Below are 21,421 nucleotides of genomic sequence, written 5' to 3' on the forward strand. Positions count from 1 at the left end.
TAACATCTGAGGTAGAGTCTGATGGTAATTTCTATAGACCTGGGAAAGTATCTATCAATGATTATTAACTAAATGTGACCATCTGACAGTGGAACAGATGGCATCAAATGAAATCAAGTGTCCAGGGTTCACTCAGCACTGTCTCCTACCTCTTGTGTCAATGTCAGCAGATTGTTTAATCTTTGTACCTGTTACCTCACCTGGAGCCTAGAGAATGTCATTTACTTCCCCAGCTGGTGGTGTGCTGGGTCCAGCTGAATCCACATTCAGTGATGTCAGTGATGCAGTGAGTCCGTGTTAAGTGACTTGGTAGCTTAAAATCAGCCTTGGTGGAGGTATTTATACCACAGAGATTGGCAAAAGCTACAAATCATGGCCCTTTTAAAATTATTATTCCAGAGAGACGGTTGTTAAATACTAGTACACCACCGGCTGTGACTCAAAGAGAGATACAGTATGAATTGTCACATTCTAAAGGTAAACAAAGGCACACTGGGTACCCTAAAAAAACTTCTATAAATATAATCTTACCTAAGTCTTCCGTGAATCTTTTATCCCCATCATTCTGCATTTGGGAAGACCTCTGAAAACATAACCATAATGATTTTATATGTCACTACAAATATGCAATTTTATTTTGTGTATTGTTTTTATGAAAACAGATATGCTCCTGTAACAGTCTAATGTTTCTGAATGCAGATACAAACATATAAGCCATAAAGTATATATATAAATGTCAATTAGAAATATAAAATATAATGCCACGTATGTAATTTAAAATTCTCTACTAGTCACATTTAAAAAAAAAGAAATGGATATTAGTTTTTAATATTCTATTCAACAATCCAAATTACGATTTTAACGTATCGTCAACATAAACGTTATTGAAATATTTTTTTGTACCAATATTTTTTTGTACCAAGCCTTCAAAATCCATGTATATTTTATACTTACAGCACATCTCCATTTAGATCCTAACTTTTCATCAGAAACACTTGATCTGTACTTAGGTTTTATAAAATGTACAGTTGAGAAAGGTTTACATACCCAATCTGTTCTTAATATACTTAATTATTTACTTGAAATATTTAATTAAAATTTAGCTTATTTAATTCCTCCGTTGCACTAGCCACACTTCAAGTACTCAGTAGTTATAGGTGACTGGTAGTAGCGGAACTGGTCAGCACAGGTGACCATATATGCTCTATTTTTTGTTTTTTTATAAAAATGGAGCCATATTATATACACCACTCCCAAAGTTTATTTTTCCCCTCATACTGTACACATTTAAACTACTTTCCCGTCCTATATTCCCCACTGGATCCCTGCAAGGAGAGAAATCTCAGCGAGAGTAATGATATCAATAATGTCTGTGAATTTCTTCTCCCTCACTGATGGGAAGGAGATAAATTGACCTAAGGCATTTTGTGTCTGACCAGTTTTCAAATGACCACCACCAAAAAGTGGATAATAACATGAACTCCAGATACAAACTGTTCAAATAAGTGCCTGAAGCTAACTAGAATGGATCATTTCAAATACCCTTTGGGGTGAGCCTCCCCCTTCTTCAGTGCTGAGTTCTTAGAAAAGCTTCACCAGGAAATCAATGAGATTCAGTTTTGCAATATTTCATTAGTAATCAACCTAGCATTAGAAAGTACACATTCATTAGGTTATCTACCTGGAGTCTTGGTTTTGCAATATAAACTATTCTGCTTCTGTTGGGGTTTTTTAAATCAGCTCTCGCTCTTTCCATAGCAGAATCACTAGACCAGTAAAACAGACATTTGAGAACACTTCTTATTTCTGATCAATTCAGCTGCCATTTTGATATTCTTCGTTACTTGGCCATAACAGAACTACAAGCTCCTAAATCTATTATTTTACTCCTCCCACTTCTTAAAATGCTAACATCATACTTCTAAGGATGCTTTTGACCATTTTCCTTTTAAGTACTTGATATAGATCAGAGAATCAGAGGGTGTAGGTGGTTTTGGGTGGTGGTTCGTTTTGTCTCTGACAAATTACTAACCAGATATGATCACATTTTTTCCTGTATGGCTTCATATACTTTTTAATGTTACTTTTAATAAAGATGATGTGGGGATTCTTCACAAAATAGTCTTGTCTTCACATTAAATTTGTCTGCTACTCATCGTTTCTGTGTAGATATCTCTGAAATCCAGTAGTGATTTCTCTCTCAATGGTTTTGATTGCTTTTATATTCTCCAGTGTGCCTTGTACAATGCTAGCAGCCACTGGTAGTTCAACAAATACTTGCTAATTTTAAATTAAAGAGAATGGAACCAATGGCTTTCTTTGCCTGGAGTTGGTTTTAACATGTTGAGGAAAAACAGTGTATTTAATCTCCATTTCTTCTCATGTGTTTATGGACTATTTTATAGCCAAGGAACAAAAGTATATCATTGGCCTCGCTGTGATGTGGAGGCCTCCTGTGCTACGCAGTTTACAGAATTAAAACTCACGCCAGCTGGGTCACAGGGCTTTTCCAATGGCTCTCCCTTGAGGAAGGGGGAGCCGGCAAAATGCCTCAGGCGCACTGAGATCCGAATGGTGTGAGTTCCCTTCTGCAAAAATAGAAGCCTCCTTCCCCCACCCCAGTGAACATCGTGCCATGTGGCTATGGCCAAAGAATGCACAAATATCATTAGAAATTTAGAGAGGGATTTTCCCTAGGAAAATACTGCGAACTTTATAAACCCAATAGACTAAGGTACAATTTAATAGATTCTTCTGAACAATGCCTTCCTCTAGTTAGATTATTATATCAGGAAAAGGAAATAAAGGGGTTTTCTCCTGCTCACATCTGGCACGTCACTGATAGATTAAAGTTCCAAACTTTGTGTGTTGGCACTCTGTCCTTTCCCAGGGACATTTCATCTCCTCCAGAACCTAATAAAAGAGAACCCTCTCATCTAGAAGCTGCCATGCAGCGCCCTGCATCATTGAAGGGGAAAGCTTACAGTCAAATCGGCCCAGGCCAATGAACGTTCTGTTCACGTGATGGCGCTAAAGAGAGTTCACTATGGGGGTGCAAGGAGAGGGCGGAGTGCAAAGGGGGCCGCTTTTGGAGTTATCCCCACTGAGCCAGCAACAGTGGACTGGGAGTGTTAGTGTCTAAGGAAACCCTTAACCCTTACTGAATCCAGCCACATTGCTTTATCCTCTTCTCTGTCCCCTAGTTAGAGGCTTAGAGTTGGGAGTCCCTATGCCCTGCTCTCATTGGCAATGAACTGTTCTCTTCTATGTGGGAGGATGGCCATTTTAAATACCTCCTTTGCTGCTGTCAGAGTGTGCAAACAGGTTTCTGGTTAATTTTGCTTTGGGGATTCTAATTTGTGAGATAGAATGTATTCTGTGGAGATGTGTTTGGCTCATAAAGAAACTGTTACAATAATCAGTTCCTTATTTGGAAGAGGCGAAGTTCATTTGTAGGCGACAGCTTTCAAAAGATTGGGGATGGGAGGGCGCCAACTACGATTCCTCTGAAGCAAAATTCACTTGTCTCTGGCATCTGCCAACTTCGAAACCAGAGGAAGCATCCTTCTGAGAAATGCAAACCTGTTCATATCCTTATTCAGCTGGGGAGCATACAGTGTTGCCTGGGAATGGGACTCACTGTTACAACCCAACATCAAGAGAGCCTGTGGCAGAGGAGGGAGGCTTCCTTACCCGACACATGGTGTGTTGAGGGATGGCGAGTAAAAGTAGCACTATGTACAGAATCCAGTTCCTCAATGCTTTTCCTCCTCAAAAAAATACTTGTAAAACAATTTAAAAGGAAATATCCAGTTACCCAGAGGATAGCATTTTCAACCTATAACGTATTTGTTTTTATGTATTTCTGCTGGAGACTTCAAACTACGATTACAGTGGCCTGTTCACCTAGGAGTAAAGGACCTTGGGAGAGATGCTCAGTGAAAGTAGCTGGGGACGATGCAAGGCCATGAGCCCAGAGCCTTCCAGGTTAAGAATTTAAAACATGGGTGTTATAATAACCACAACTCGCATTAGCGTGAACTCTCACAGTCGGCAAAGTGTGTTCATCTACGCCGTCACACTCAGTCCTATGAACGACCGCATGGGGCAGTGTATGTGGGGCATCCTCATGCATGTGGGCTACACCTGGATATTCAGACGCAGGGGGAGATTCCATTCACCTAGAGATGCCTTCTTAGAATTTTTTAACAACGTTAACATCATATAGAATTTTTAAAAATGATGCATCATCCACTGTCTAGAAAGAAAGTGTAGAGCGTGAGACATTTACTACCTATTCAGAATTACACAGCCATTACCCGGAACACAGCATGCCACTATCTGTGAAAACAAACATTTGTGTGCATCGTTTCAGTTTGATTAGGGGTAGCGGAGGGCTATTTTATTATTGTCAAGAATGTGCAGTAAAAAAATAAGTCCAATAGAGGCACTGGTGGAGCTCCCAGTGTGATGATCAGATCTGCCTGAGTGACTTGTAAAGTACTGTCATTCCATGGAAATATTGCAGGTAAGCTTTAAAGTAGTTGGCGATAGTCGTCAGACGTAGCAACAGCTCTCCAAAGGGCAGTCTGCTGAGTTCGTTTTAAGCCAGCCACAATTGTCTCTTTAGAGATCCAGGAGGTGGACCCCTGGTTTATTTATTCCCGAGAAGCTTCATTTCCTCCAGGTAAAGGTGTGTGCTGGCTGAGGCACGCTGATCTGCTCCCCCATTCATCAAACCAAAGGCTTCAAGGTGTGGCCACACTTGGGATTCCAAATGGCTAGCCCAGCCACAAACTGACCCTTCTTAGAGTCTGAGGTGTTCACATTCCTGGGCCTTTCAGAGGCCACATTCCTCCTGAAGCCCACAAGGACACCAGGTGTCCTGGGGGACGCCACCTAGGAAGCACCAGTGTTTTGTTTTCTTTTGCTTCTCACCTCCTTACTGCTGCCTTCTGGTTAAACCCCCTTAGGATGGCTCATTAGTACAGTGTTTTGAGTGTTAATTGAGCTCTTTTGTTCACTGGGACACACACTGGAGAAGCTTTACTACTACTGAAGCGGGTTGTTTTGTTTTCCCTTTTATGGGCCGTCCAGCTCAAGGCCCCTTGCTTGGTGATACTGCTGAAGAGTTTCTATTTCCAGATCAGATTAAAGTGAACCACACTGGCCCTGTTATGGAAGCAATGCGTGGGGGTCATTTGTTGTGTGGTGGTCCTATGGCTGCCGGCCAGGATGTGAAAATCCCTAGTGTCCATGTTATTTCCTGAGACAGGCACCCACCGGAAGTAGAATTTATTACAACCTGCTGTTTGCGCTCATGAAAAGTATGACAACGTGAGACTCTAGGGCAGTGAAAGACTTACAAAGATTCCTTCTAGAGCTGCTGTGCATGTCACCTCCTTCATAATTTAGCCAGTCTTTAAACAATTTTTAATGAAAGTAGTCTGCTTCTAATTGCTTAGCTTTATCTTCTTCCTCTTTGTGTGATCGCAGGTCCTACAGGTATGGATCTCTGGCAGCTCCTGTTGACCTTGGCAGTGGCAGGCTCAAGTGATGCTTTTTCTGGGAGTCCAGGTGAGTTCTGCTTTTCCCTTCCCACCCGCAGTGTTTTGAAACCACACTGAACTTTATTTGTTAAATCTGAGTTCTCTGGATGATGTAATTAGAAGAGGTAAGTTTTAAGTAGCAGTAAATAGAAAACCTGTTGTAGCTTTAAAATCACAAACCGGGAGGACGTTTCTGGGGATGTTTTTAGGAGGAAAACAGTAGTCAGCTTTGGCATCTGATGTTTCCACGTCAAAAATAAATGCTGCAAATCATGCTGAGGGCATTTCTGGTGAAGGCAAGCCGGGTCTCTTGGTCCTCAGGCTCTGGGAGAGAGATTGAAATTGCACTGAAGGTTATTAACGTACTGATCACTCAGCTCATCTGTGACTAAGGATATCATAGCGTATTTCCAGAGCTCAGAATTAAGTCCTCTTAATCATATTCTCTGAGAGTGGAAATTGCAGATTTCAAATAAATTTTACCTGTTACTCTCTGGGTGATTACCATTTGGCTAAATCTGAAGGAGGAAACACCCGAAATAGTTGGATAATATAGTCAAAGTCACGAGTTTCCTTGGCCATCTCTGTAATTCTCCCTCCCTCTTTATACCCTCTTCCTATTGGAAGAGTTGCCATGTATTCAAACTTAGGTCTCACACAGCAATAACTGGAACAGGAGAGAAATGAAAGGGAATGAGAAGTATTTTTCTGCCCAGAAAGAAAACTGTGCTCGTAACGAGGGTGGGAGACGTTTTAAAATATCATCTTGAGTACTTGATTTTTTTTCTTGCTTGAGCTTCAACAAAAGAAAGAAATCATCATTTCTCCTATTCTGTGATACCACAGTCACTTGTTGCTTTAAGAGCGGTCAACTCCCCTACTCACCAGGCAGCTCATCTTGGAAAACACAGTTTAGCAGCAGAAGTAGTGCCTTAAAATGTCCTCCCTGACCTTCGAGCCAAAAATAAATCCCTAGTAGTGAGCTGCTGAGGGCAACCAGAGTAACTAAGAAAACAAGAAGTGTAAAATATGTTATTTTATCTCCTAAAACAATTTAAAAATATTTATAGAAAAGAAGTCATAATTGTTTGAAATATTTTGGGGTCTCTCTGGTGTTATAATGTCAACATTTTGCAAGTCAAACATGGAGGGAATTGCAGGCTCCATGTCAGCAGCTTTTCCCATGGCTGGTTTTAGACCCTGGTTCTGAGCCAAAGAATTACAGCTGAGATCCTCTGCTATTCCAAAGTCATGGTGGTTAGGTCTCTACTTTCTTCATTAAGGTGACTTTCACTCCACTGGGCAAGGCTCGAGGAATTTAAAAGACTTGTGAAATGAAAAGTATGGCAAAGGAAATCTTTAAAGAAAATTTAAAATGTATCCCCAGCTAAAAGACTAGAGCTCAAGTTACATTTTTGACCTAGAGAGTCGGCAAACGGCACCTATTTCAACTGCTTTGACATTTTAGCAAGCCTTTAACTTCATAGAGGAAACAAAACCATTAGCTGGTTTTATGTTTGCTTTTTTTTTTGCTTTTTGATAGTTTTGTGTTTGCTTTGTTTATTTGGGGGGAGCAGAGCATAAGAAAATGCAGTGGTTTATAGTAAATACAAATCACACAGTTTAACATTACTTACACATACTAAGTAATTTAGCAAAGGAAAAAAATTTCTTCTTTTCTTTTTCTTAGTAAGCTAACCAGATTCCTTTGGAATATGTGGCTACTCCAAAATTCTTACCTTAAAATGTCCTGGGGATTGTTAAGGACGCGGTATGATGTTTATATAAGAAGGTGCAGATGAGTGTGTTTGAACATGAGCCGTGTGTGTGTGTGTGTGTGTGTGTGTGTGTGTGTGTGTGTGTTTGCTGGCGCTGGCCACTTATCTGATGAGTTCAGCCAGAGCGATCTCCTGATATGACATGGATTGAATCTCAGATGACATTCATGGGCCCTGTGTTTCTTTTTCTGCCAGGTCTGGATTGTACCCAAATCACTTTATTTTTATTTTCTCTCCCATTGTATGAGGCAGACTAAAAATGTAAGAGAGGACTTAAAAAAAAAAAAAAAAAGATGCTACTGTAGTTTCACCAGCCATTCATTGAATTAAGTTTAGTCAGTGGAAGAGGTGGCACAGCTGAGGAAAGGAACTGGGAAGCATCACTGGGAGAAAAGCTGCCCGGGAGCTGGGAGGAGATGACAGATCTGCATGCCTGAGGAACGTTGGCACTTAAAGCCTTGAGCAGGGCTCGTCTTGCTTAGGCAGATGAGCAATTTAAAATATGCTGGCCCTAAGAGGATTTTTTTATTAAGTCTAATTGCCCTCTTGGAAATTTAATGAGAACTAAGCATCGAACAGTGCCACCATTGTATCAGCTAAAGTGTTGTAATTGATGCTCTCTGTTTGTCTTTCATCCTTAATATTAATTAGTCTTTACATCTGATCCTCAAGGCAGGTTACATACTCTCAGAGAGAATTTCTTTCTTTTTCTTTTTTTTCTGGATGTACCACAGTTTATTTAATTTTTTAAATTAAAATATACTTGATTTACAATATTATATATTAGTTTCAGGTGTACAGCCTAGTGACTCGGTACTTTTATAGATTATATTCCATTCCAAGTTATTACAAAATGATGGCTAGAATTCCTTGTGCTGTACAATACATCCATTTGGCTTATCTATTTTATATGTAGTAGTTGGTACCTCTTAATCCCATACCCCTATCTTGCCCCTCTCCCCTCCCCTCTCCCTGCTGGTAACTACTAGTTTGTTCTCTGTATCTGTGAGTCTGTTCTCTTTTGCTATATACATTTGTTTGTTTTATTTTTTAGATTTCACAAATAAGTGATATCATACAGTATTTGTCGTTCTCTGTCTGACTTTTTTCACTAAGCATAATACCCTCCAGGTCCATCCATGTTGCTGCAAATGGCAGAATTTCGTTCTTTTTTATGGCTGAGTAATGTTCCATTGTATAGATATATACCATATCCTTTTTATCAGTTTGTCTGTTGACACTTGGGTTGCTTCCATGTCTTGGCTATTGTAAATAGTGCTACTATGAACATTGGGGTGCATGCATCTTTTCAAATTAGTGTTTTCATTTTTTCTGGGTATATATCCAGGAGTGGAGTTGATGGATCATACAGTAGTTCTATTTTTAGTTTTTTGAAGAACTGCCATACTGTTTTCCATAGTGGCTGCCCCAATTTACGTTCCCACCAACAGTGTAGAAGTGTTCTCAGGAAGAATTTCTTATTCCAAAATCAGGAATGAGCAACAACGTTTCATCTTCAGAGGGCTTCACAGGGTTGAACTGTCAACTGGTTGCATCAAAACCGCTGCTCCTGGGCTTCCCTGATGGCTAGTGGTTGGGAATCTGCCTGCCAATGCAGGGGACACGGGTTCAAGCCCTGGTCCGGGAAGATCCCACATGCCGCGGAGCAACTAAGCCTGTGCGCCACAGCTACTGAGCCTGCACTCTAGAGCCCACGAGTCACAACTACTGAGCCCGTGCGCCTGGAGCCCGTGCTCCACAACAAGAGAAGCCACCACCATGAGAAGCCTGCGCACCGCAACGAAGAGTAGCCCCCGCTCGCCACAACTAGAGAAAGCCTGTGTGCAGCAACGAAGACCCAGTGCAGCCAAGAATAAATAAAAATAAAAATAAATTAATTAAAAAAGAAACTGCTGCTTCTGCAAAGATGATTTTAATGAGAAATGTGCACAAAGACTTAATGGATACAAATACTCTTCTGAGGAGCACCTATTATACGTTGTTATACCTCTCCTATTTCTGTTGGTCCACAAGTGAGCATCCTCTTTGACCTCAGCAGTGTAAGGTGGGAGCAGGCTAGCCCCGACCTGAAGAAGTTCAGTCTAGTTAGGATATGAGGAACTTCTAGAAATTAATGAGAGACTGTATAGTTTTAAGGTCTAGATTGTATGATGAATATGGATGGCCAAGATGCTCTAAAAAAGGCTAAATGAAGGTGGGCTGGAATAGTTAATTCAACAAATTCAATGTACAGATATTTCTTTAGAGCTTTCCATTTTTAAAGGTTGAAATTACGGCTGTGAGTAAAACAGTGATTCTTCCCTCAAGGAATTTATCATGACTTAAGAGATCAGGAATATGTATAACGAATTACTGTATGAGGCAGAATGTATTCACTATAGAAATAGTGGCCTGAACTACACTCTTTAAGAGGAGTGAAGAGAGGAGAGTCACCTCAGGATGTGGTGAAGCACAGAGAACTTCACAGGGGATGTTGGTGTTATTTCAGCAGATATTAGAATACCGGGTTAAGACTTTGAAAGGCCTAGAAGAGCAGGGAGTGGCTGCAGGAATAACGTGTGTGATAAAGGAACAACATAAAAGACGTGCACAGGTGTAGATATGAGGTGTACGCGGAGAACAGGTCAACCAGTCACTGGGTTTACGCTATGTACGGGGCACTGTGCTAGGAATGAGTGGCTCTGTTTCACACACAGCATCCAACAGAGGTTTTTTGAGCACTTACTTTGTGGAAGGCGTACGATTAATTTGTCCAGGGTGCATGGCACGTGAGCACTGCGTTTGTAATTATTCCCTTGGGACGTAAACTTAGGTCAGTGAACTCGAGTTAAATTACAGAAGGTCTAGAGATGACAAAAGCTTCATGGAAAAGGCAAATCTTGCTGGGTCTTGAAGGATGGGTCGTAGTTTGGAGAGGAAGCAAGTCATAGCTCTTAAAGTTGTAGGCCAGGTAAGAGGTTCATGATGGTACTCTGTGTGTGTGTGTGTGTGTGTGTGTGTGTGTGTGTGTGTGTGATATTTATATAAAGCATATACAGGGAATTCCCTGGCGGTCTAGTGGTTAGGATTCCACGCTTTCACTGCCAGGGCCCGGGTCTGATCCCTGGTCGGGGAACCAAGATCCCACAAGCCACGTGGCACAGCCAAAAACAAAACTATTTACGTGTAATATATGTGGCATGTGGCACATATGCACATATATATATATGTGGCAATATATACATGGCATGGTTTGCAGGCAAAGCACATAATCAGTATCTCATCGCTCTAAATATCATTCCATACCAGTCAAGATAAAAACCTTACACTAGGAGTGAGATGCCATGTCCCAAAGGAACCAGGATCCCCCAAATAATGTTCTTTGTATACCTTTGAACATTTTTCATAAACTTATGCAAACACACACAGCACTTGTGTGAAAGGAAAGACACCTCTATTCTCATTGCTAACAGATAGGAAATAATGACACAGTGGCAGGAACATTTTATTTTTTCTAAATAAACCTTACACTTTCATGCCCCTTTGCTGGTGAAGCTCCACAGAGCCCTAAGAGCTTCAGGACATACAGGATATATTTCAAGCAAGTGTTACAGTCATGGCTGCAGTGGGTAAACAGTGAAGCGTGAACCTGTTAAAAATGTTTTCAAGAAGGAACAATGCGCACTTTCCTTGAATGCACGCTGGAAGTGAGGGAGAAAGCCCTAGAGCTTAAGATTACTGCTGTCTTTACTTCAAGAGGCAGGAAGAAATCTTAGCCTCTTCTAGTGGCGTGGACATTAGCAGACCTACATCACCTGGTCTTCCTGGTGTCACAGATGCTATGACTCCAGAGTTCAGGTCATAGCAGGCCAGGCGACGGAGCTTCTGGTCTCATCTACCTGGATGATGCCAGTGGAAGATATGCATAGACCTTTGTGTGTGATGAGGACTTTTAGCAAGTTTTTATCGAGCACGTTTATGGATTCAAGGATGAATTTTGAATTTATGTTTCTACCTTTAAGGAGCTCGTGGTCTATAGAAGGGAAGACAGATAAGTAAACCTAATTTAATCATGGCTCCCTAAGGTTATTAAAGAGTTTTAAGCAGGGTAATAATACTGTTAGATTGTCCTTTTGGAAATACAGCCGGTAATCGAGTCAAAGTGAATTGGAGAGCAATGAATGCAGAGGAAGATGGTTGTAATAGGTTAGGAGAGACGATGCAAGTGTGCCAGTGGTGGCTAAAACAAAATAGACAGATGTTGCGGAGTACTCGGAGTCCAATTACATGTGGATTTCTTCCAATTACATGTTATCAACATCAGCAGTGACTCACTTTTAATAGAGTGAAGCCCTGGAACACAGCTCAGCCTATTAGCAGTGAAGTGGTACTTGCGCGGAACAGCTCTGTGGAGGGGGAAACACTGAGACTGATGACAGCAGAGTATCTAAGCGAACTTTCTTTTGTGCCATTTCCCAGAGCTCCTCCTGCCTGTGCCCAGCCCAGGTCCCACAGCTGTCTGCTCCCCTCTGCAGTGTGTCTGTGCTATGGCTTGGTCACTGTGCCCTGAGGGTCCACAGTGGGATCAAAGGCCTGAGCTCCATACCTATGTAGTCTCTGCACATTCATGACTCAATCCCGAGACCTTGACATACCCCCAGATATTTGATCATCCCTAGAATATGTACTTATACGCAGGATGAGTCGAGGGCAGCAGAGTTATGCACTGAGCAGAATCTGGGAGGTCGGCGAAGCGTACACAGTAGCTACGTGACTCACCTCTATGAAGCAGCTGGCAGTGTGAGTGATGAGGTTTGCGCCTCAGCTAATTAGTATCAAAAGGACTGGGACCACCCGAGGATAGCCTGAACCTTAAACGTTCAGGTCATACGTGCCAATGATGAACCATACTTCCATTCTTCTGCCTTAGATTATAGGACAGTCATCTGCCAACCATTACAGGACAAGAGCCGGTCCTGGTGTGCAAAATGTCTCCACGCCACTTTGGTTCAGTAGCCTAAACGAGGGCTCCTGTTATGGGAGGACAGGAACGGGGTTGAATGGAATGTGTGTGATGTGTGGTGCTGGCCACCAGCTCTTGTTCATTGACACACCTGGGTTTCTGCCTCTAGTGGAAGCTAACCCAAGTTTAACTGTGCAGAAGTCCACACTGGCTTGGACTGGCCCGGCCAGCCTCTCCCTGCCTGATATGCTCCACAACTAGGGCCCCAGGGTCCCTCAATCACCCAGCATCTTTTCCCTAGGAAAACCCTCTCAGGAAGAAGCTGTGGGTGGTGGTTTTCTTCTCACCCTGATTTTAAGTCAATGTGTTACTTTGGTTTAGTTTAAACCCTTAACCTTAAACTCGATGATACAGAATTCTAGGCGGTTCAGAGCCACCCGCAAAGGCATCTTCGGGGCCTATCCCCTGCTCCTTGTAACTGCCTGCTAGACATAGTTACGGATGTCTAACTTGTCATCAGGCAGAGTCACCAGCAGCCACAGCCCAAGGACCACCATCAGTTTTCACAAGCAGCAGGCATCGGGGTCCCATTTGGGCTCTTCCAGAAACACTCACAGGCTGTCATCAGTGTCATCCCTCAGACTCAGAGCGAAGCTTCCTCCTCGTCTGTAGTTAGCAGCATAAGGGTGGTGATGATGTGTGACATAAACACACTTTGAAATCGGATGCAACTGATCGTACAGAGAGGATTCCGTGGTGCCCCGTCTGGCCGGCACTGCACAGACCGGGAGGCCCAGGGGCCTGGAGCACTTCTTCAACCTCAGCTGCAAATCAGTCTTCTCTGGTCTGTATTTCCCAAATTCGTCCAAAATGAATCCGCAATATTTCATCAGATACATCTATCAGGAATCTCTGTTTCTGTTTCTGTCACAACTTGCCAGCCTTAAGCCTTAACCTTAACTAATTACAGTGTCTGTGTTACAGCTCCACGGCAGGGTTGCAGGTATTAGAGCATGGAGGCTCATGTCCCAACCACGGAGGGAATGTTTCAGGATGTTGTTTGTTGTTTTAGAAGCTTTCCCCAAGATGCAGCACACAGGGATGGGCAGAAGGGCAGCCAGTGGTGGGGGATCAGGGGTTTGGGGAGGCGACATTTGTTTTGTGTCTCTCTTCTAAATGAAGTTGTCGTGACATCTGTGTTTTAAGTTGTGTGACAAATTCTGGATTGAGCTTGAAATATACACAATTTGTTTTCGAATGATTGACAAAATGACCATTGCATACTCTGTGTGATAAATAGTTATGGATTAAAATTCACTAGACCTGAAAATTCACGGAGGATGTTTTGATCACCCCTGTATCCCCTCCTCTAGCATTCTGACACATGGAGTAGATCTTCATTTTGTTTAAGGGAATCAACATCTAAATCCTGACCTGGAACTTTCCCAGTAATTGTCCACAGTTGTCACTAATGCTCTGTTATGTCCAGCCCTAAGCAGGGCAGAGGCTGGATTTGGACGCCCTTCCAGTAGAAAGTGTCTGGAAATAGCTGTGCAACTGTAGAAGCTATTCTCCAAGAAGCCCCAAGTATCCCTGTGCCCTACCCGAAGCCCTGATTTGTGGCCTTTCCCTGTGGATGGAATGCTCTCATTTTCCTGCTATATACTTCAGATGCACCCAGGGTCAGAACTTTGCCCAACACACCAACACCTGGGAGCCTGATGCCCTTTATAAGTCTTGCCAACCTTTACCCAGGTGACTGGACTCTGTACCCCATGCACCAGCTACTGGCCAACATCCTGCATTGAATAAACCAGTCACCCAGCACCTACCCCCGACACCACCTTTATCTCTGCCCCACCTACCTGATTAAATCTCCTCAAATATTGACAGAGAGGTATAATGAGGCCTGTAGATTCCAAATTCAAGTTTTCTCTGCCCCTTCAGACATTGAACTTCAGATTACGAAAGACCATGACTAGGGATCTTAGGGAGAGCTAGATCAGTTTTCCCAGCCACATCCCTTGAATATCCGGTTTTCCCAGTTTCCCATGAGAGCCCATCTTGAAGTATGAAACTCTCAAAATTAAATCAGGTATATGATAAAATCCTTAATTTCTTCATCCATGAATATGGAAAAAAGTTGTCTTTTGTGTAATCTAATCTTTGAGTAAAATCTTGCAAATTTGTAAAAGGAGAAATAACGTTCAGAATATTTGACTTGTGGATAGCTGTGTGTTATTAAGTATTAATAGACTTACATTAGTGGAGGTTGAATTGGTGATGTTTACCACGCCTTGGCTTCCCCCAAACTGAGAGCTCAGTTTTTTAGGAAGGGATCATTTTGTGGCTGTGTAACATTCAGGACCAATCCTCCTCCCTCCACTACCCAACCGTGGGCCAGCTGCTTCCCTGGCTGAAGCAGGAAGCACCATGCTTTTTTTTTTTTTTTTTTTTTTTAAAGAGAGCAGGGCAGTCGGGGAAGTGGGGGAACCAGTCAAAGAGCCCTGCCCCATGTCAGGGCACAGTCGGGCCAGATTAGCTTGTGAGGTGGAGAATGCAGTGAAGTACCGAGGTGCTGTGCTCACACAGCCCAGGCCAAGTTTGCAAACTGGTTTGTGATTGTGCCCAACTTCCCTTGTGAGCCATGCCAGCACCATAGTCTCTGGGTGTTTGCTCTGAACTTCATAAGCATGGCTGACTAGCTCTCTCTCCCTTTGTAGCTGTCACTAAGCCTGACTTCCTGGAAAGCTCTTATCGAGGAATAGAAAGACCTAGATTAACTTCTGTGCATACCATGGCCATATATGCGTGTCAAACTCGTGTTTATATAGCCATTGTAGGTGTGAAAGGCAAAAGTGTAGCTACTCCCCAGTATGACCTGTCTTGTCTTATTTCTATGGATGGGTACTAAAAGCCTGTATTTTTATGTCTTAAAATCTTACCTGAAGGGAAAAACATTAAAGACAAAGGATATGTAGCACTTGCATTAACATGAGATGTTTCTAAAATGAAACTATTCCCTAACCGTCAAATTTGGGCAGAGGGTGATTTCTCTAACATGTTGGTTGAGAGTGGGTTGCTATAAACCCAAAGTCAGAAGCCTTTGACGTGGCGGAGAGTCAATGGATGCCTTAAAGCAGAAGGTAGAAGGAAGAGGCTGAAATTCCAGGCTGAAGTGAGGGGACCGTGGCTGTCACTGAGCCCACAGTTGGTGTTCAATAAATACCATGTAGATTACTGATTGATTTCTGCAGTTAGTTGCTAGGAGCCCAGTTTGATCTGCACTTGATTGGGTTATACACAGTGTCCCTCTGGTTCTGTGACCCTGCCCTTGGCTATCACTTCCCTGGGGCAGCAGCAATCAGCCAGAGGCTTAGACCATCAGAGGGTAAAGGGGGCCTGTGGAGGAACTCTCTGGAGGGTGAGGAGAGAGGCTGGTCAGATGGCCTTGGCTGGTACTCAGAGAACATACAGAGATGCTTAGGGGGTAGGACCAGTAAGCATGTCTCTGCACCAGTCATATCTGATTCCTGCTTCCATCTTCTCTGCCATCGTCAGGAGAGGCAGTCTAGATTGGGGATTTTAGAGCATTGATCTTGAACTTTGTCAGAATCGGGTTTGGATCCCAGCTCTATCATTAATGAGTTGTGTGATTATTTTTTTAGGTCGAGTTCCCCAGAAGCCAGATGCTGAGACAAGGGTTCAAATGACAGTGAATTATTAGAAAAATATTCCAGGGGGAAACTGACAGGGAGTAGGGAAATGAGACAGGGAAAAGGCTAAAAAAGAAAAAAAAAAAAAAAAACAAGCAAGAATGCAATGTCAAGTGCTATCCCACGGTGGGGTGGATGGTGGGGATGGTATCTGACTCGGTCCCCTCTAGAAGTAGTGCTTCAAGTTGTCCAGAACAGCCCTCAGCTGATGGTTAAGGGCGACCCTTAGAGGTCATAAATTCCTAGACACTATCAGCTCTCCAAGTGCAGGTCAAGATGGCTCCAGGTGCCGACAGAGACACAGGTGCTGGGTGTTGGGAGTGAAAGCACACAGGGAGTCCATGTGCACATAAATGGTTATGGGATCTATATCAGCAGAGCACTGACAGCATGTACTACAAAGGCTTTCATAGTTTCTTATACTTTCTGAGCCTCAGTTTTCTCTTCTGTTAAATGGGAGGAAAAGAACTTGTTTAAAACCATCAAGGAGGTAACAATAGTAAAGCACCTGCTGAGACGACACAGGAAAAGCACATAAGTAGTCAACAACTGGTAACTCTTATTGGCCTCAGGTTGAGTTACTCCAAACCCTGAGGCCTTAAATAAACATGCAAACTAAACAGACATGTAGAATTTGAATTATAACAATGTATGCCTAAAAGGAGCAGTTCAGTTGCACAAGGAAGTTTTGGAAGCTAAAGATAATTTTAATAATGACTCCAGAAAACTGTCTAGAAGAGGATTCTAATGTTTAAGGTGCTTTCAACAATAGAACTAAGGCATGATGACATAAACTTTTAGGAAACAGGACACTGTTCTATATTTATAGTTTTAACAGTGAATGCTCAGAGGATAAGTGTGATAAAAACCTTAGTGCTCTAGTTCTTATACTTTTAATAAAATCGAATCTGATCAATCCAGCAAGTGGGTCTGGAGTGAGTTGACGCTGATGCTGGGAGTGACACCGGGCAAGTCAGTTGAGTTCAACGAGCGTTCTTTGAGCATTTGCCATATGGCAGACACGAGACCAAGAGGAATGAGACACAGTTTCCCAGGTTAGTCACCAGGTGAACTGGGGATGTAGGGAGAGAGAATTAAAACCAGTTCATTGCAAGAAAAATAGAAGCATTTCATGGATCCAATTTTAAGTACTTTATACTTGTAACCTTGGTTAATTCCCACAGCAATGGTAAGAGGAAAGTTCCATTATTACCCTGCTTTAGGTAAGGACACCAAGAATAGTTATGTAACTAGTTTACATAACTAGCAAAGGCCAACGTGAGAGTCCAATCCAGGCAGTCTGACCCCAGAGTGCACACTACACTGCCTCACGTGTCCTAGGGTTTCCGTGGCACCTAACTATCTGTAGTACTCACCTCTGCAGGAATTTCAGCTGAACTCTGGAAGTTGCATGTGTTTCACTTACTCAGCCAAGGTCAAGAATCATAGCTATGTCAAAGCAACAGGAGGTGATTCCATGAACTCCTTCTGTAAATCCTCTAAGATTCAGATTCATTAAGTTTAATGTAGTACTTTGACTTTTAATGTTGACCTCATTGTTTCATATATAAGTATTGATACTTATATATACTTACATACAAATGTAAAACTTATGATGAGGCATGGGTAGTTTCCTCAAAGCAAATGGGCATCTCTCTCCGAGGTTATATCAGTAGCCAAAGTTTGTGGGGACAGGTGCCACCTCTTCTCCTTTGAAAAAAATCCTTGAAAGGTACCTCCTGGGCCACTGGGCAGCCCCGTCTGGTACTGTGCAGCCCTGTTATGTGTACAAGGCTCTCCCTGCATTGTTCTAAGGAGGTTCAAGAACTGTCTTATGAAATCAACTCTGGATTTTCTCTTCTGATCACTCCTGGATTCTCCACGAATGCAGAAGCTGTCAAAGTAAAGGAAAGCCATCTACTAACATACCTAGAGAATTATTCTACTACACACGCTCACTATTATAGCATGTACTTTTGCCTGTTTCTAAGACTGTACCTCCTTACCCACAGCTTTTCTCATCGTCACTGTATTAACATTCCCTATTTTGTACACAGGACTTGTGTTGGTATAACATTGTTCCTACACCATTTTCTGGTAAGATTTGTCCATACAAATCAGTGGACCTGAAACCAAGCTTATATGAACAAGAGTCTTCCATTCATTGGAATTTATTTTTGTGTTGCCCTTTTAAGGTAAAGGGGCACATTGTCAGAAAAGAAAACTGTACCAAGAAATTATTTAAAAACAAATTTGGAGTGTCTTTCTTGCCATCAGTGATCTCACCTAATGGTGTGATGGGAAAAAAACATCAACCAGTCACCACCTCTGGGTTATGAGTCCAGTTGCATCAGTAATCAGTTCTGTGGTTATGGGCAAAAGCTGTTAATTTCTATAAACTCAGTTGCTGATATATGAATAAAACTTTTCAGAGAGAAAAAATCAAATCTGTCCCTCTCAACTCCAAAATTATTTTTTCTATTATTTCTCAGATACGGATGTAGTACCCAGCTAGGGATTCCTTCATGCCAAGCCCTGTCTGAAGGTCTTTGTGATAGACTTTCTGCTCCTGAGCGTTTTTTTTTTTTTAAATTAGTGACTAGTGTGCGGACAAGGAAGGCAGACTCACCAAATCTACGGATGATGCAAAGCCATGAATAGCTAATGTGCTGAATCACAGACATAGGATTCAAGATATTTTGACAGCCTCGGTAGTGGGCCAAAAACTGCAAGATAAAATTTGATAGGGATAAATGTAAAGGCCTGTGTTTAGGTTTTATAAAATCATAAATGAAGTGACAGTCCCGGCTCACAGCAAGTCCTCTGTAAAAGACTTGAAATTATTTAGCTCATGGCAAATATATAATTTAACTCTACCTGTTACAGTGTAGCTACCAAAGTAAGATAAGATAGCTCAGCCTGCCTTAATAGAAACAGAGGGTCTAGAACAAGTAAATCACCAGTCCTCTGGACTCTGCACTGGCCACAGCATATCTAGAATAATCCGGTGAGTTCTAGATATCGAGATTTAAGAAAGATATTGATCAACCAGAACAAAATAATCTTAATGGTGAAAACTCTTGAAATCACACAAAAGGAACTGGAGATGTTTAGTCTGAGGGTGATGAAGGGGTAATGGCAAGGTATTTGTTTTCAAAATGTATCCTGTTGAGGAGGGCTTTAATCAACTGTGTTTAGAAAGCATGGAGAAATAGTATACCAAAAATGTAGACTTTGGGAACCAAACATGTGCATGTATGAATTTCAGCTCTGTAAGTTTCAACTCTGTGACTGAGTCATTTCTCAGCATATCCGTTTCCCATCTTGAAATAGGGGTAATAATATCTTGCTCAGAAAGCCATCCATGAAGGTTAGATGACCTGGCATAGTTATTGGTAAGAGATAGGTTTTTTGTAAAGGCTAAGCTCTTCTTTGTTTACCTTCCCTTCGAGAGGGGAAGAAAGAGGACAGTTAGGTTGCTTTCCTAGAAAGTATTTTATGCCTACTGCAACTACCCCAAAGGAGGATGAGTTGCTAGGTCAGGCAGGGCTGGAGTTAAAAGTCTGGGAGAGCAGCGCTGACCTGCCAGGGCGCTCTGGTGCCCCGCTCTTGTCCTCCACTCTTGTCCAAACACAGCTTCATGTAATGATTTTGATTTTACACAGTAAGTTTCCAGGTATGAATGAATAGTTCAGGAAATTTTTTAAAAGGCAGAAAATCAGTGGATAAGATGATCCCTAAGAAGGCTTTGTTCTCCCTGTTCTCTGCACGTCTGTGTTGTTGGGATTCATACTCACTAGAACATGCACAATCCTGCTGGAGATGGAGTTAGAAAAGACCCAAATGTGTTACTCCACTACACTTAGGAAGTTAGGGAATCATTTTTGTAAGTTATAGAAAGATAATTCAGTTGTGACAAACAAAAGGGATTGCTAGCCCCCTCTTTATAGTTCTCTTATCACTGCGGTACCGTGATTTCCTGCTCCACTGCCCCCCTCCCCCCCAGCAAGTCATGTATGATTTTCTCAAAGGCAAAAGGTGGAATTAACTTGCCAGTATTTCGACACTGGGTTTTCTTTTAAACAGCTGATAATTAAATCCATCTAGACCTCTCTAGCTGTCCTTCTAGGAGCTTTAATCACAAGAAGCAGGCGAACTTGTAAATGTTCTAAGAGAGCTTAGACAGCAAAATTATTCTTCTTGAAATGCGTGAAAGTACCCAGGTGCTTCCAAGCTATGCCCAAGTGCCTTCTCTAAAAGAACATGGTGGGCAAACCAAACATTCATCCTGGATCAGCAGTTGGGAATCAAACCACGAACTTGCTATTCCCATACTTTCTGGTTAGTTTGTATGTTTTTGAGTAAGGTGACTGAATGCAAGGAGTAGTTTAATACGGTACACTGAGTGATTTCTTCTAGGACATACTTAGTCAGAAAAATATGTCAGACAGGAGCTCACAGAACATAGGGTTACAATAGTTTTAGAGATCGAAGGCCTGGATGAGGGTTTCTCAATCTTGACAATATTGACATTTCAGGTCAGATAAATTTTTGTGGTGGAAGCTGTCCTGTGCATTGTAACATGTTAGCAGCATCCGTGACCTTTAGGTACTAGGTGGTACCCTCCACCCTCAGTTGTAAGAACCAGAACATCTCCAGACACTGCTAAGTGTTCCCTGGGTGAGGGGGCACCGGGGGTGGGAAATGACCCCCAGTTGAGAACCACTGCCCTAGATCTGGTGATTGCATGTTGACCTGACCGTGCCCAGGGTTGTTGCAGGGATCAAATTAGACAAAGCGTGTTTATAGACTTTTAAAAGTAAAGAAAAAATGTATACATATAGTTACAGTGCAGCCCTTATCTTTTCACTGGTTCATCTGTTCATTCATTCAACCTAAGATTTTTTTGAAGCAGGTGGTGGACACCTTTAAATAAATAAACCTTGAGAGGCTGAAAGGTGTGCCGAGTAAACAAAGAACTTAGAAGAAAAAGAGCAATCATGTAAGACATCCCATAATGAATGTGTGCATATAACATGCACAGAATGTTATGGGAGCCCCAAGGAAGGAAGGGCTGCCTTTGACCCAAACCATAGAAAACCAGTTGGGCTACACAGCTGAAGCTCTGTAATAACAATTCCCGTTTGACTAATTGTGACGAATTCTCCTTCACCCAATGACATATATTCATGCAGCTTTGCCAGGAGTGTTTAAGGTGTGTGCTGACCGTGTTCAGCACTGATTAAGGTATTAATCATTTTTTAGGTCTACACTTGGGTATGAAATCTGAATGAGCAACTTAATTGAAGTTGTTACAGACACCTGTTATTTTCGCCTTTTTTCATGCCCGCTCCAGTGATAGCAAACAATCAGACAAAAAAAATAGACAAGAATTCTAGCCCAGATTTCCTGAAG

General features: G+C 42.2%; 1 protein-coding gene across 5 annotated transcripts in view; it reads left to right on the forward strand.

Moving 5' to 3' along the window:
• GHR (growth hormone receptor) overlaps nt 1-21,421 on the forward strand; it is a gene marked incomplete at its 3' end in the record, with an annotated part of 275,896 nt that overhangs the window by 116,061 nt on the left and 138,414 nt on the right. For all 5 annotated transcript variants that reach the window (XM_079915975.1, XM_079915978.1, XM_079915974.1 and 2 more), the window contains one exon: nt 5,497-5,577. In XM_079915975.1, coding sequence (XP_079772101.1) covers nt 5,508-5,577 — 70 coding nt within the window. In that variant the 5' untranslated portion in view covers nt 5,497-5,507. The remainder of the gene's footprint in view (nt 1-5,496; nt 5,578-21,421) is intronic.

The sequence above is a fragment of the Stenella coeruleoalba genome (assembly GCF_951394435.1).
Source record: "Stenella coeruleoalba genome assembly, chromosome: 3".
In the NCBI taxonomy this organism is placed as follows: domain Eukaryota; kingdom Metazoa; phylum Chordata; class Mammalia; order Artiodactyla; family Delphinidae; genus Stenella; species Stenella coeruleoalba.